This window comes from Adelges cooleyi, unplaced genomic scaffold, assembly GCF_023614345.1.
Source record: "Adelges cooleyi isolate 19-005CV unplaced genomic scaffold, UGA_ACOO_1.1 ACOO_flye_CR_arks_rails_tigmint_CR_PRNA_749, whole genome shotgun sequence".
Taxonomy (NCBI): Eukaryota; Metazoa; Arthropoda; class Insecta; order Hemiptera; family Adelgidae; genus Adelges; species Adelges cooleyi.
The window spans coordinates 1-13,953 of record NW_026096457.1 but is presented as its reverse complement, the minus strand read 5'-3'; the positions used below and the strand labels follow the sequence as shown (position 1 = coordinate 13,953).

General features: G+C 28.7%; 1 protein-coding gene across 4 annotated transcripts; it reads right to left on the bottom strand.

Moving 5' to 3' along the window:
* Window positions 1-4,223: 4,223 nt before the first annotated feature.
* On the bottom strand, window positions 4,224-12,931 carry LOC126845315 (ornithine decarboxylase-like). 4 transcript variants are annotated; one of them, XM_050583962.1, is made up of 14 exons: window positions 12,798-12,931; window positions 12,136-12,223; window positions 11,842-12,057; window positions 11,352-11,571; window positions 10,920-11,109; window positions 8,249-8,336; window positions 7,319-7,483; window positions 7,151-7,247; window positions 5,927-6,003; window positions 5,687-5,859; window positions 5,313-5,613; window positions 5,001-5,243; window positions 4,715-4,926; window positions 4,224-4,642 (listed from the first exon to the last, which is right to left on the bottom strand). In XM_050583962.1, the coding sequence occupies exons 7-14, from the start codon at window positions 7,406-7,408 to the stop codon at window positions 4,456-4,458; spliced, it is 1,380 nt and encodes a 459-aa protein (XP_050439919.1). In that variant the 5' UTR covers window positions 7,409-7,483; window positions 8,249-8,336; window positions 10,920-11,109; window positions 11,352-11,571; window positions 11,842-12,057; window positions 12,136-12,223; window positions 12,798-12,931; the 3' UTR covers window positions 4,224-4,455. The 4 variants fall into 4 exon arrangements, with proteins under 4 accessions (XP_050439919.1, XP_050439922.1, XP_050439921.1 ...); XM_050583965.1 differs by lacking the exons at window positions 10,920-11,109; window positions 11,352-11,571; window positions 11,842-12,057; window positions 12,136-12,223; window positions 12,798-12,931 and adding an exon at window positions 8,442-8,480; XM_050583964.1 differs by lacking the exons at window positions 10,920-11,109; window positions 11,352-11,571; window positions 11,842-12,057; window positions 12,136-12,223; window positions 12,798-12,931 and adding an exon at window positions 8,442-8,460 and having other exon boundaries at window positions 8,249-8,365.
* Window positions 12,932-13,953: the final 1,022 nt, after the last annotated feature.

Sequence of the window (13,953 nt, the reverse complement as noted above, 5' to 3'; positions counted from 1 at the left end):
CGTATCAAATGAATAGAACTTAAGATATTACATTAATTATAACAAATAAAAAACCAACAAAGTAGAGTAAAGAAAAATGTACAACACAAAACATTTTGGAACAAATCCAGTGTAGCTAACAAGTATTATTTTTTTTTTAAGATAAAGCCAATGGCGATTTTAGATCAGTGGTCACACAAAATTTTTACGCTATAGTTAAAATAAAACTATTTTACAAGATGTTATAATCATGTAATGCAGAAAAATCTAAAAGCACCATCGACTTAAGCGTACGAAAGACACATTTTGAAAATTACCCGAGGTTAGGTTAGGTTAGGTCAACTTATACTTACAAGTACACCAATATTGATTATTTGACTCGTCCACTGTAGTTTGTGTACTTCACGGTGGTAGTTCTAGGAAAAATATTTCAAGCACACGCCACACTGGTAGTGATTATCAAACAAATGTAACGTGTGTTTAAAGCATTCTCCTCAAAAAAATACATCTGTGCAAGTCGACTGAGTAAACGAATTCCGACACGACACTTGTATATGAATGAGTAGAATTATTGATTTTCAGTGTTAAACTGTGCACCAATATTGACCTGTGGACTGGAGTTTATGTATTTCATGGTAGACATTTTGAGAAATAACTTTAAGCACACTTCACATTGGTAGGACTTACTAAACAGGTGTAGCGAAAACACTTTTACTACCAATGTGAAGTGTGCTTGAAAGTATTTTTCTCAAAAAAGACATCTGCTAAGTTAAATGTAAGTTGTAATTTTGCTATCCATCTATGTTTATAATTACATTTATTTACTCATCCCATTGTGTCTTTTGACATTAGGTATTATATGTATAACTCTTGCCAAACAACAACTAGCTTGCTTAACAAGAAGAGGACTCACAACCACGAAATAACAAAAAAATGTTTTTATTCTAAATTACAAGTAAAATTGTTGTGTATTTTCAAAAATTTCACCTCACCTGAGTGTATTTCAGCACAATTTTATTTTTAGGACTTTTTCTGGCGCATGTCTTTATTTTGTTCATCATTGTAGACCGTCATTTTGTCACAAGTAGTTGCCCTTTTTTTCAATTATTGTACATTTGCATGTTGCACTAAAAATATCATGTATTTCTACTAAAAAAAAAAAAAAAGGTTTATTAGTTATCTCTAAAAAAAAATAATGTTTTACAATAAACATAAATGGTGTTTTCAGATATTTTTGGTCATACTTAGTTTTTGGAGTTATAGACAAAAACAATTTTTTTAACAAGTTATTATTCATGTTTATAGCTAAAAAAAACGAGAACTAAACTAGATTCATTGTAATACTAAATCTATGTGTTGAACTGTGCGCTTATTGACCTATTTACTGGAGTTTGCATGGTAGACATTTTGAGAAATATACTTTAAGCACACTTCACATTGGTAGGGCTTAAGAAATAGGTGTAGAAAAAACACTTTTACTACGAAGGTGAAGTATGCTTGTGAGTATTTTTCTCAAGTACTTGCTATATTGTATTTGAAGAACCGCAATTGATTTTTAATTCTTCAATTTTCCATTGTCAGCTGATACTTTTTGTACGTTTCATTTTGAGATTTTCAATAAAATCTTAAGCATTCCTCAATTATTTGTTTAATGTTTAATTTGTTAACTTCTTTGCTGCTTTTTCTAGAAACACTAAAACAAACATTCCCTGTATTAGAGAGTTATTTAAACTGTAGAAATTATTATAGGAAATAGCCCAGCTTGTATAAATTACTTTTTGTATTATGAATCGATCCGATCAACTCACCGATGCAAATGTTTTATTACCAAAATATTAATAACGTCAATATACAAAGACAATAATAAACATATATAATTATTTTAATATTCTATTAATTTTTGTTTTTTTATCTAATGTCTTTAACATATTATGGATTTTATTATAATATTAAAAAAAAAATGATTTATCAATTATCAAGAGACGTGTGCTTATAAGATTTTCCAAAAAAATTTACCTCACCTTAGTATTTTTGTTGTATTTATTTTGGAAATGTTTTCTGGTAACAAAAACTTAATGTAATTTCTTACTTATAACTTGTAATGACTCAAATTTAAGAATAAATAAGATATTTTGAAATCAGATGAATCATTTTAAAAGCCTTGTATAGATAAGCCATACCTATATTTTACTAAAATTTTCACATTTTTTTCATGTAATTTAAAACAATATTGGGAACAAATTTACTTTACGGGACACCCTTTTTTTGGCGAATCTTATTTTGTCTTATTTTAGTGTTTTATTCTGGTTACGAATCTAAAATCAGAAATCGGCAGACGCATCTAGTTCAAAAGTTATAGCTACTTTAACTTTTCCACATTAACACTAGGCGGCGGGGAGCAGTAGCGGCTAGAGACCGTCGTTGTACCATGCAGCTATTGTCGGCGACGCAACTCGAGGTTGAAAAAATAACCACGAAGGGCAGAGAAATAATCATTTTTCATACCTACGCTCAATACAATTATATTTCTAATTGAGATTTTTCATTCTATTGAACTAGAGGAGCCTGTCAATTTCTGATATCAGATTCTTATTCAGTGTAATAAACATATTATGACAACAACATAAAAAGGGTATCCGGTAAAGTACACTTATGACCAATATTGTATTTTTAGACGATTAGTCAACATCCAAATCATAGTCTCATAGAACTCATTGACCACCCAGCGTACAGAACCGTCTTGAGAATTTTTAATGTTAGTAGTGACAATAGCTTATAACTGTGTTTTTTTTAATTTAATTTACATAGCAAAAGACTTAGTTGTCAGGTTAGGTTTGTTGTATTATTTTCCACTTGCTTGCCGTGCGTATCGCACGTTTTTTTATCGGAAATAAGCAATAATTATTAGGAAAGTGTTATTTAAAACGGTATAGTTCAAAAACATTATATTTTACCTGGATCTGGAATTGTTGACAATTTTTTGCGGGTAGTTCCTGTAACTGGTAAACAGGAGATGTATGTATATCTTGTAGATAATATAAAATTATTGTATATTATTATCAAACCAAAGTACACCAAAAATCCATAATAACTGAATGAAATACAGTTTAATTGAAAACAAAACTGTTATCTGAAAAATATTGTTAAATCTTAGGTAAGTACGTTAGCACATAGAAAAAGTAAATAACCGTTAACCAATGTGAAATGTCTGAGAGCAGAGAGGAGCCGACTGCTGCCGTCCGACGTCCCTTCAATAAATTGGTTCCTCCCTTCTACAGTGCAGCCATATTAGATAACATCCGTTTTTATATAGTCTTTGGTAACGACCCCATAATTTGTGTTATACCATGTTAACTAAATCATCCTTATCAATGTGCCTCTGTGCTTATCAGTTATCACGTGTAAAATTATGAACATTATCATTCATCAACTAATATATATTATCGCACCAATAACATGGGAATCGGTTCGGCATATTTAAAATTTAATTTTATATTTAAATTGAAACGTCAAAAATTTCGTCATAGCAAAGTGGAATATAGCCGGTACCTCTCTATAATTACTCTACCTTGTGCTGCACCCGGTGACTAATTTAGATACGTTTTTATACATTTTATTATAAAAAAAGTTGTAAATAATTGTGCAACAATTACTATAATAAAATAGTTCTATGTTGTACAATAATCAATATTATTCATTTTTATAAAAAAAAAAACCTCTCGCAAACGCCTTGTTGAGTTAATAATTTTTAAAAAAACCTGATTTAAAATTAGTACCAACTATTAAAAAAGTTACCTTTTCAAAAGTATCTTTTCCAGTACTAGATATATACCCAATATAAATAGTAATAAAAATATACCTCATAAATACTTTATAAAAGATATTATCAGTAAGTAACTTTTACCATATTATTTTTTAAAAAAATAACTATTTTTATAAATACAAACAATTATTTAAAATTCCTTTATTAAATTTAAAAACTAGGAAGTAGAATTGGCTGTTGTATAAAAAATAGTAAAATTACAAACAAGGCGATTAATTTGACGTCTAATCACCAGTTGGCTTTTATTTAATAGAATTTTCTAGTTTCTTCAAGACAACTAGATTTAGAAATAATATAGTTGTTTATAAAAAATATATAAATCAATAATAGGATTTTGTTTTTCCAATCAGTTTGCGATTAATTAATGTAGATAGGAGCAAAAGAATTATTAGTTATCAAAATGTTATATTATGTTCTGCTATAATAAACTCAAATCCAATAAATATAGTTATGTTTAGAAAATAACAACACTTATATTATACTATAAGTAAATTGAAAATACATAAATAAAATGATTAAAAATAATAATGTAAAATATCCAGGAGCTGCCTCTTTACTCAATTCAGTTAATGCTAACAAAAATGTATGTCAACTTTTAACAACAATAAAAGTAAACTTAATAAATTTTCTTATAAAAACCTACAAAACTATTATTATATTTCTAGAGAGGTGAACACTTTTTTCAAATGAAGACATGGATATTGTATGGTATGTTCGATATCGGTGTCGTCCCATAAAACATCATCGCTTGATTCTGCTCGTGCCTTTTTAATCGTAGCGACAATAGGCTCAGTTGTAAAGTGTTCTTCTGATATCGGCATCAGGTTTTTTAATTTATGCCTATAAATGTTAACACGATGGGAGTTACTACCAGTCTGTTACCACTTACCAAACACACAAATTTACACTAACCAAATTCGTCGGTTGACAACAGCAAAGATTTTGGATAAGGGGAAACCATTAAACGTACAGGCGACGGGTATGGTGTATGCTCCCAAATTCTCAAATGTAATCCAATCGCCCATATGCATCCGTGGCAAATTAATGGAATCGACTATTATGTCCAAAGCACCGCCAGTTGGTCCCCATAGAGAACTCTTGACTACTGGGCTCGCTGAATTTTCCTAATCAAACATAATTTCCAATACATAAAAAATAACAACGAAAACGTAAAGTGTATGTAATTCGTAATACTTACAAACAGTGGCTTGGGCGGCACCAAAGTTGACTGCTCGAGAATAGGGCCTCTAAATGACCCGTAAAATCCTTCGTTAATAAAATACATTATGTGTTCTTCGCTTGGACGGTTCTTGATCGAATAGATTTTGGTAGCTAGAGTAAAAGCTGTTTCCGCAAAATATCTGCCCGGTTCTGCGATAATAGTCACACCACTTGAAGGCGGAAACCATTCGTTCAGAGCATCATTCACTATATCGGAAAACTAAAAATGATTTATTATTATTATTTTAAATGATTAAAGGTCATATGATAAATAAATAATTGGACTTACTTGTTCTAATGAAGAATTCTTGTTTCCTAAAAAACCGCCGCCAATATTTAACACGTACATATTTGAAAACCCTAGTTGTTCGGCAAGACGGAAAATGGACGCCGAAGCGGAAATAGCCCGTCGGAAAGCAGTAGGTTCGGTGCAGCCAGATCCCACGTGAAAACTAACGCCCACGACGGACAAATCTAAATCTCGAGCCAACGATAACAGTGCCGGAGCTTCTGTATAAGGATCACAACCAAACTTCACACCAAGTGACAATAGAGATGAAGACGCGTCGCAACGAATTCGGATGACTAATCTAGAATATAAAAAGTAATAATCATTTAGAAATGTTTGACATAAACATTTGGCCATAAGCAAAAATGACATACTTGCAAGATGGATGAATGGACTTGATCTTGTAGAGTTCTAGTTCATTGTCAAATGTTGTCAAGTTGACACACTGACTCATGGCGTATTTAATATGTGAAACCATTTTGATCGGATTAGCAAATATGATCCGAGACGGATCAACTCCCAAATCCATTACTTTCTTTATCTCGACCTGAAAATAACCATTACATTTTCATATTCAAGGCACTTAAAATATTTCACATGCGATAAACATTTACTTTTGAAGCACAGTCGAAACAGAGACCTAACGCTGCTAGAGTTTCCAATAAAAGTAAGTTGTCGTTGCATTTTACAGCTGTAAAAAAAATAAAAGACAAAGTAATGATAAGAAACACATTGCAAAAATTAAATATAAACATTTTTTTTCAATATTACTTTCATAGTTATTGAGTAGTTCTTTACTATATCATAATATGTATTATTTATTAACAACTACTGTGTTGTAGAGATCCAAAAAAATACTGTTGTTAAAATGTTTTAACATTTTTGGCCATGTACAAATAATAATGAGTTAATTGTTTACTTGTATTCACGATATTAGTTTCAAAAGAAAGGAAACCACATATTTTCTGTAGTGGTATTGTAGCAACACCCACCCATCTAATTTATTATTACTTAGAATACACTAAATGAGTTCTAAATAAGTACAAATGTTTATTATTGGCTGTTGTTAATTTAAAATATATATTAGGCATTAGCAGTGGTGTAGTTGTAAGGTATCCTTATGACTACACCTCTGTATAATAGCTATAAGCATTACAAACATCTATAATATATTTTGATATGTATATTTATACAAGTTGTAATTTATTATTATTGGCCTTTTTTATTGGTTGACAATATGTCCTAGGAGTTAAAATAAAAAAGATTGATAATGAATCAATCGGTGGTGAAATTGCCTATCCGGTTATTCTTCGACAGTTAATCCCTAATTATAAAATTTGAAAAAACTCAATACAAATAAATATCGTTCAAGATTCAAAATGAAAAATGATGATGAACTATGATGAACTAACCGAAAAAATTTCAGTTGGTTTAGTTTTTTCTTTTTAATAATTGATATTAAAATAGTTTTAGAACTATGGGTGAACTTTGATTTGAATTAATTTCAATATTATAACAATCATTCCAGAAACAACAAGAATTGTGAATATAACTTACGTATAACCTGTACATTATTTGTAAATATTTGTTTTCAACATTCGTATGCGTTCTTTAGAAGTGATTATGTGTTAATGTTTAATACTACAAATACAAATTAAGATAAGGGCTATAATACCTCCATTGAATATATTATTATTTTCATTTACACATCAATGACATACTTTTTGGTTTTACAATAAATTATTTTTTATTTCTTCACATAAATTATTAGTTTTATTTCATTGAGACGTTTTTGTTTTATTTCTTATATTTAATATAGTCTTGATTAACAACCTTACCATAAAAAGGTTTCACACGAGGCATTTGTTCCTTCCATATTTTAACTTTGTTTACAAGATCACCAATATCAAATATATAAAATGCATCAGCTTGTTCCTGAGAATAAACCACGGGCGTTAACAAAAAAAAGATAAAAGTCGTTCAGAAAAAGATTATAAAACACTTACCTTTGATCTAACTATATCTCTAATGATTTCTTTAACAGTGACATCATTATCAACAACATGGATTTTTTCTTCAAGTCCACAAATTCTCATGCTTATTTTGCTAGTGCAATGCAACTTATGCCTGATATAATATAATACTGTTAGTCAGCAAATCAAAGAGGTAAACTGTAAAACGAGAAAACGGTTAAACTTTCCGTAAAACCATTTCCATGGTGTTTACCAAAACACATTATCAATTATGCTAATAATTTGTATTTAGTATATTAAAAAAAAAACATAATATAGACTCAAGTTTTAATAATTTGATTTTAATTATTGTAAAATATAGATGACACATAAGCATTAGCAGACTTTAATGGCTATTAAAGACTGATTTTATGATACAGTATACAATATCAGTATTGATATTACACTTGTTAAATATAAAAATATAGAATGTTATAAATCGCCCAAATTAAATCATAGTACAAAGTACAAATATTTGAGTTAATGTAAAGCAGGAAGTAACGTCATAATATATAAATTGCATTCTATTGATACGCGCAAACCCTGTTTTACACTACAAATTAGGGGTGGGTAGCGTCCTCTCAATAAATTTTACATGAATAACCTAATTATACCCTGTTCGCTGAGAGAGCATGCCGGGTTTGAGCATGTAGACTGAAGACTAAGCAGCAAGACTAAGGCTGGCGGACTCCAGGGGGAACGCTAGTCACACTGAGTGCGGCGCGGGGATGCGCAGAACGGCCAATTTTCGTCGGGTCGCGGCATGCTCTCTCGGCGAACAGGGTATAGCTTATGTCATCATAATCTACAATTTATTAAAAAAGTATTAATATAACTATTATGTAAATTGTAAATATACATATATAGTGTAATTTCAGACAATATTATATAAAATAAAACTAAGAATTTATGGGAACTACTTACGAGGCACCTTAGTAGTGTTACTTTAGGCAACAGCTTAGCAGTCGATTCCGTTTCCTATGGCTAGGCGATTTACCAGCTGACACTGTCCCTGTAAATTAATTTAGGCTAAATAAGTACCTAAAATGAATAATAATAAGAACAATGAATAAATCATATTCATATTGTTGATGAGTAATAAATCAAAATATCCTACCCAGGTATTGTAAAATGTACAATAGGTAATGGCATAATATTTAAATAAAATTGTTTAATATATATATAAAATAAGAACCAACTTTATCTGCAGATAAATGCATTCATCAGTCAAAACTTAATTGATTTATCTTAACGTCATGTATGTGTAATAAAGATCAAAGGCTAACTTTTATCTAGCAACTATCTTTTATACATATATATTATATTACAATGTTTTATATCCTCCCTTCATTAATTAAGGTGTTCTGTAAAAGCATTTTTATATAATATCATATTTAATAAAAGGTGTGGTTAAATTGTCTTGAAGAAGAGAGCTCAAAGATAAAATTAAAAACTGATCTTTGGTTAAAATGAACATGTAATATTTTTACTTAAAAAAAATGTAATGGGTCAATCCATACGCAATTGACCCAATATTTTTCACTTAAATTACAAATATTACTTCCTATATCTTTATTTCAATATAACTAAGTTAATCATGTAATCTTATAATACCTAAAGGTCAAAGGTGTGCTTACACAATCAGTTACATCAGACTGTATAAAACAAATTGGACGTGTAATTAAAAACCAAAGGATGTGTAGTTCAAAGTGAATTTTCGTTCATGCAATGCCTGAAAAAAAAATATCGCACCAACAAAATACACAAAAAAATTGTTAACCTCTTAAAACGTTACTTAAAAACATACTGTTCAAAACTGCACAAAATATAGAAAAAAAACTATTCAGACAGTCAAATTGCTTTTGACATTTTCTGAGTCAAGCTAAAATGTACAATAAACAATATACAAGAAATAAAAAAAATTTGTATTTAATACCTAAAAAAAAAAAATGTTTTTCCTAATCAAAAAATAAAATGAATAATTAAAAAAAAAATTTAGTTCATTTAATAAAATATTATGTGTCTTGTTAAAATTAATAAAACAAATTTTTGAAATGCTACACAGCAGTTAAATTGGCAATAGTTGACGACATAATAATGCCTATACGACTACAACTTTAACAAAAATGGTCATTTTTCAAATAAAATTTTTGTCTACCATCACTATGTGTATTATTTTAAACTTGTGTTCAAATTTCAAAAATATAGACTATATTTTCTCAATACTACTCATAATTTACCATTATTAATGTGTTATCCCCCTTAGTGCTTTTAATGTTTAATTAACTTCTTGTTACCTATTTCAATAACTATTTGCGTGGTGGCAATAATACTGCTTTCAACCTTGCATGGACATTTATTTTTCTTTTTTCATTTTCTAACAAAAAACATGGTAAATACCACTTACACGGGCGCTCCAAGTTTAATTTATTTTTAGTTAAATAAAAATATAGTAATACTTATTTTAATAATTTATTTATCATGGTAGATATACCCAGTATATTATTAGCATTACTTTCTACAGCAATGGAGGTTTTAGATGTTCAGAGTTAAGAGTAGATTTGTTCATAAGGTTTTTTGACAATTATTATATGTCTTACCGCGCTGATAAAATTTCTATTTTTTTTATTTCCTTATAATTGTAGTTTTTTTAATTTTTAGATAATTTAATGTTGTATTTATAAGTTATGTAATAATAAGTTTGTGGTTAAATCAAGCATATTGTTGTTTTACCAGTTAGAAAGATTGTCTATTATTTTTTAGATAACTATAGTTTTTATTAACAAGTTACTTTAAATCACAAAATATCTATAAAAAAAAATGATCGTAACAATGAAAAATCCTTTATAACATTATAACTTTAATTATGCATGACTGCACACAATATATAATTCCATAATTAACTTTATTACATTGACTTTGAATTCTGTATTTTTCTTACAAAATATTTGACTTTTTAAGGCCTTTTACTATATGTATTTTTTATATACAAATGTATATTAAACTATATCAAGTTACTGTACGCTAATTAAAGAACAATGATTATGAATTTAAAAATTGTATTAATGAATACATTTTATTCAACTATAGAATTATATATGATGATAGGTAAATATTATATTATAAATAATAAATAAAAAAAATTATGTTTATTACAATCTCATTGGAAAAGATATGATTAATCTGCTCAATAACTAATTTAAAATATGTATCTTAACAGTAACATAAAGCAATATTGTGGCCACAACCATAATTCTCACAACAGTCTTAGGTTCTGTACATAATAAGCTGTACATAGTTTACAACCGATATAAAATATTGAATAATAAATTAAAAAAATGTTTTTAAATGTTTATCTAGTAAAAGACACTTATTGCAAATTGTTAAATGTATAGTGTTCAATTAGTCTATGAATGTATAGTGGAGTTTGTATATTTCACGTTAAGAGTTTTGAGAAAATCACTTAGCACACATCACACTGGTAGTATTTATCAAATGAATGTAGCCGAAACCATATTACCTACCAATGTAATGTGTGCTCAAAGTATTTTTCTCAAAAACCACATCTCATTAGGTCATTAGGTGAGTGTGATACCTGGTATCCCGTTGGTCCTTTTGTCGAAAAAGGCTTAAAGCACATTCCACATGTGTAGGTGTACGTAAATGTTGCTAGTTTTTCTCGCTTGTCTACTGATTTTCTTGTGCTGCTTGTCGAATGTCAAAGTAATATGCAATGATTCCTTTTATATTTCTTGATTTTCGTCGTGATGCTCAATTCAATTACACTACAAATCATATTTCATGTCAAAATAGCCATCAAAATATTGTGAAGACACAAAGGGACAAAGAGATGAAAAAATTTTAATACCACTGGATAATATTATTTAGATTATGATACACTTTTACCATTGGTACGAGATTATTTAGTAAGATATTATGTATACATTTTTTTTAAAAAAACATTAAAAGAGAGGACAAATATACACATGTGTTATGTTAAAATGTATTACTTGAGGTAAAACATTACCTGTATGCATTTTCTTCAATTTTTTTTATAAAATGTAATTTGTGTTGTTAAACTACTGTTGTAAAACTAAACAGCACAATCCGTCTTCACATTGTTCAAAAAGTCAGTGGTAAGTTATGTGTTTCAATGTTCATCTGCTTCTTCTACTTCAACCTTGATTTCGCAGTCACAATCTCCCAATTCAATTTTTATAGTTGGCTCAAAACATGATTCATTGAAACTAAAAGACAAAGCATATTTCAAATAGAACAATTAAATATAAAATATGCTGTTCAATATAGCTTCATTAGAATAGAAGAAATTTTTACTTTAGTTTGATTTCTCATTTTGACAGTTAACATAAAATAAATTGTGTCAAAAGTACTATCTCGTACACATTTTAATAAATAGTGATTTATCAGGTTAATCAAAACAACATTGTTGACGTAAAGAAATGTTAAAGCATGTTACTAAATAAAAAAATAAATATGTTACTTTAAAATCACATTACCTGCCATTACTTTTGTTAAAATATTGTGGACAAATCTGGGTTGTCGAACTACATTTGTCAGTATTTTCAATGTAGTGCAACTTTGTATCCATTGATAAGTCAGTGGTTGTACTCAACGGCTTATTTTCTTCTACTTCTGTTATGTACTCATTGTAACAATTGTCTGTTAAATGTACTTCTGTATTAATTTCCTGCTCTTCCTGTGTTTCACTTATACTAAAAACCGAAACAAATTATTATCGGAAAAATTTCAAGTAAACAATGTACTCCAAACTTCATACATTTTTAACTTACTTTGGCAAATAAAACTGTTTAAATTGGTCTAAGTCATTTTCCATTTCTTGTTTTATGGTCATACAATTTTGTTGTTTTTAAACCTGCTCTAAATTGATAAAAAATTAACCATAAATTTCATATATTTATGTATATATATTTACATCAATATCATTGGCAATATACTATATGTAATTAGCGAACGAGCAAAAGATATACTAGACAGGTTATAGCTAAAGGGCTGCCTAGTTTAGGGTTAGTTCCCTATCTAGTAATGTCTTTCACGCTGATTACAAAGTTATAGCTACTTTAACCCTAAAATTGATCATTGCGCGAGACATCCATTCAATATGGTCTGTTACGCTGTGCATGATGAATAAAAAAAGGAAACGTAATACAACTTGGCAAGTGATTATCAACCTAACGAACCTGAACAGAGACTTCCAATCAAACTTTCAAAACAACAAGAAAATATACATAAATTACCGATAGACATAGAAATAAAGGGCCCGGTAAATTACATTTTTATCCAACTATTTTCTTATTAATTATTATAATTATATGTCTGTCACGGCGGAATAATCAAACACTTCAGTGGTTTTCTTTTTTTTTTTTTTATAGTAGAATAATAATTGACAAGGATAAATGTAATTTAGTACTCATATCTCCGTAGTTTTACTTACTTTTTTTTTCTCTTTCTTGCAAGTATCTTTGTCTTCTTTGTAATATTTTTTCTGTAAACAAAAGTAAATTGGTTGTCTTTTTTTACTTTTTTTTTTGTCGATAGAATTCATTGTATTATTTCCGTACGTTGACGATTAAAAAAAAAAAAACAAGAAAACGTTAAATATAATCGACTTGATCATCGTAGGTATTAAACTATTACGGTGTTAGCATTCACAGAACTTATTAAAATACAAATTTTAGAAAATAGCAAATCTGAAAACATGGTGAATTTAGAGGTCAATAAACAAAAAAACCTTTATCATTCACCGGTACGACCATAGTTACAACCACGATTATAGATAAACCGTTATCTATAACCGTGGTTGCAACACAAAATAAACAGAATGGAATCTTGGGGCTTATCAAAAAACGCCAGTGAATCCAGCACTCCGGTGTTTCCTCGTTTTTAGTTTTTCTGTGGCTTACGGCTACACGGTTTATTAATTAACGAAAAATGAGAATTTCCCTACGCCTATCAGCACTGTCCGTTTCTCAACCGTATTCAAAAAGCCGGACATGACTTTACCGGGAGCACGACACGGAGCCACTCGACAAACAGTCACCCGAAGAGTTACCAACATGTACAATATTTATGTAAAATGTACGATTATTATTTGTGTATGTTGTGCGGCCGACACCACATATTATAACGGAGTAATAGCAAAAAATGTAATTTCCAAATTGTATATCAATAAAAATAAAAACAGTAACTTTGTAGAAAATATTATATTTTTATTAAAACCCCTAATGTATAGCAGACATTGTTACTATGTTCATTGTAAACATTTCAATTTACTCAACAGGATTTATTGTTAACTCATGCTATTAATAATAATTATTGTTTCTAAATACTTTTACTCTATTATTATAAATAATTATACATTTTTATATTATTGATACTTATTTATTAATATAATACATAGGTAAAAAAATTATGTATATTGCAACGATATTAATTGAATAATATTTTAACTTGCTTTCATGTATTCCAATTAAATTACAAATATATTTTAAATATAAAACAAATGAAGTTATTGAACATTGTTTAATTTGTGTGCATTTGCATGAGTATCGGAATGAACTATCCATGTATATATTATATGTATTGTTGAT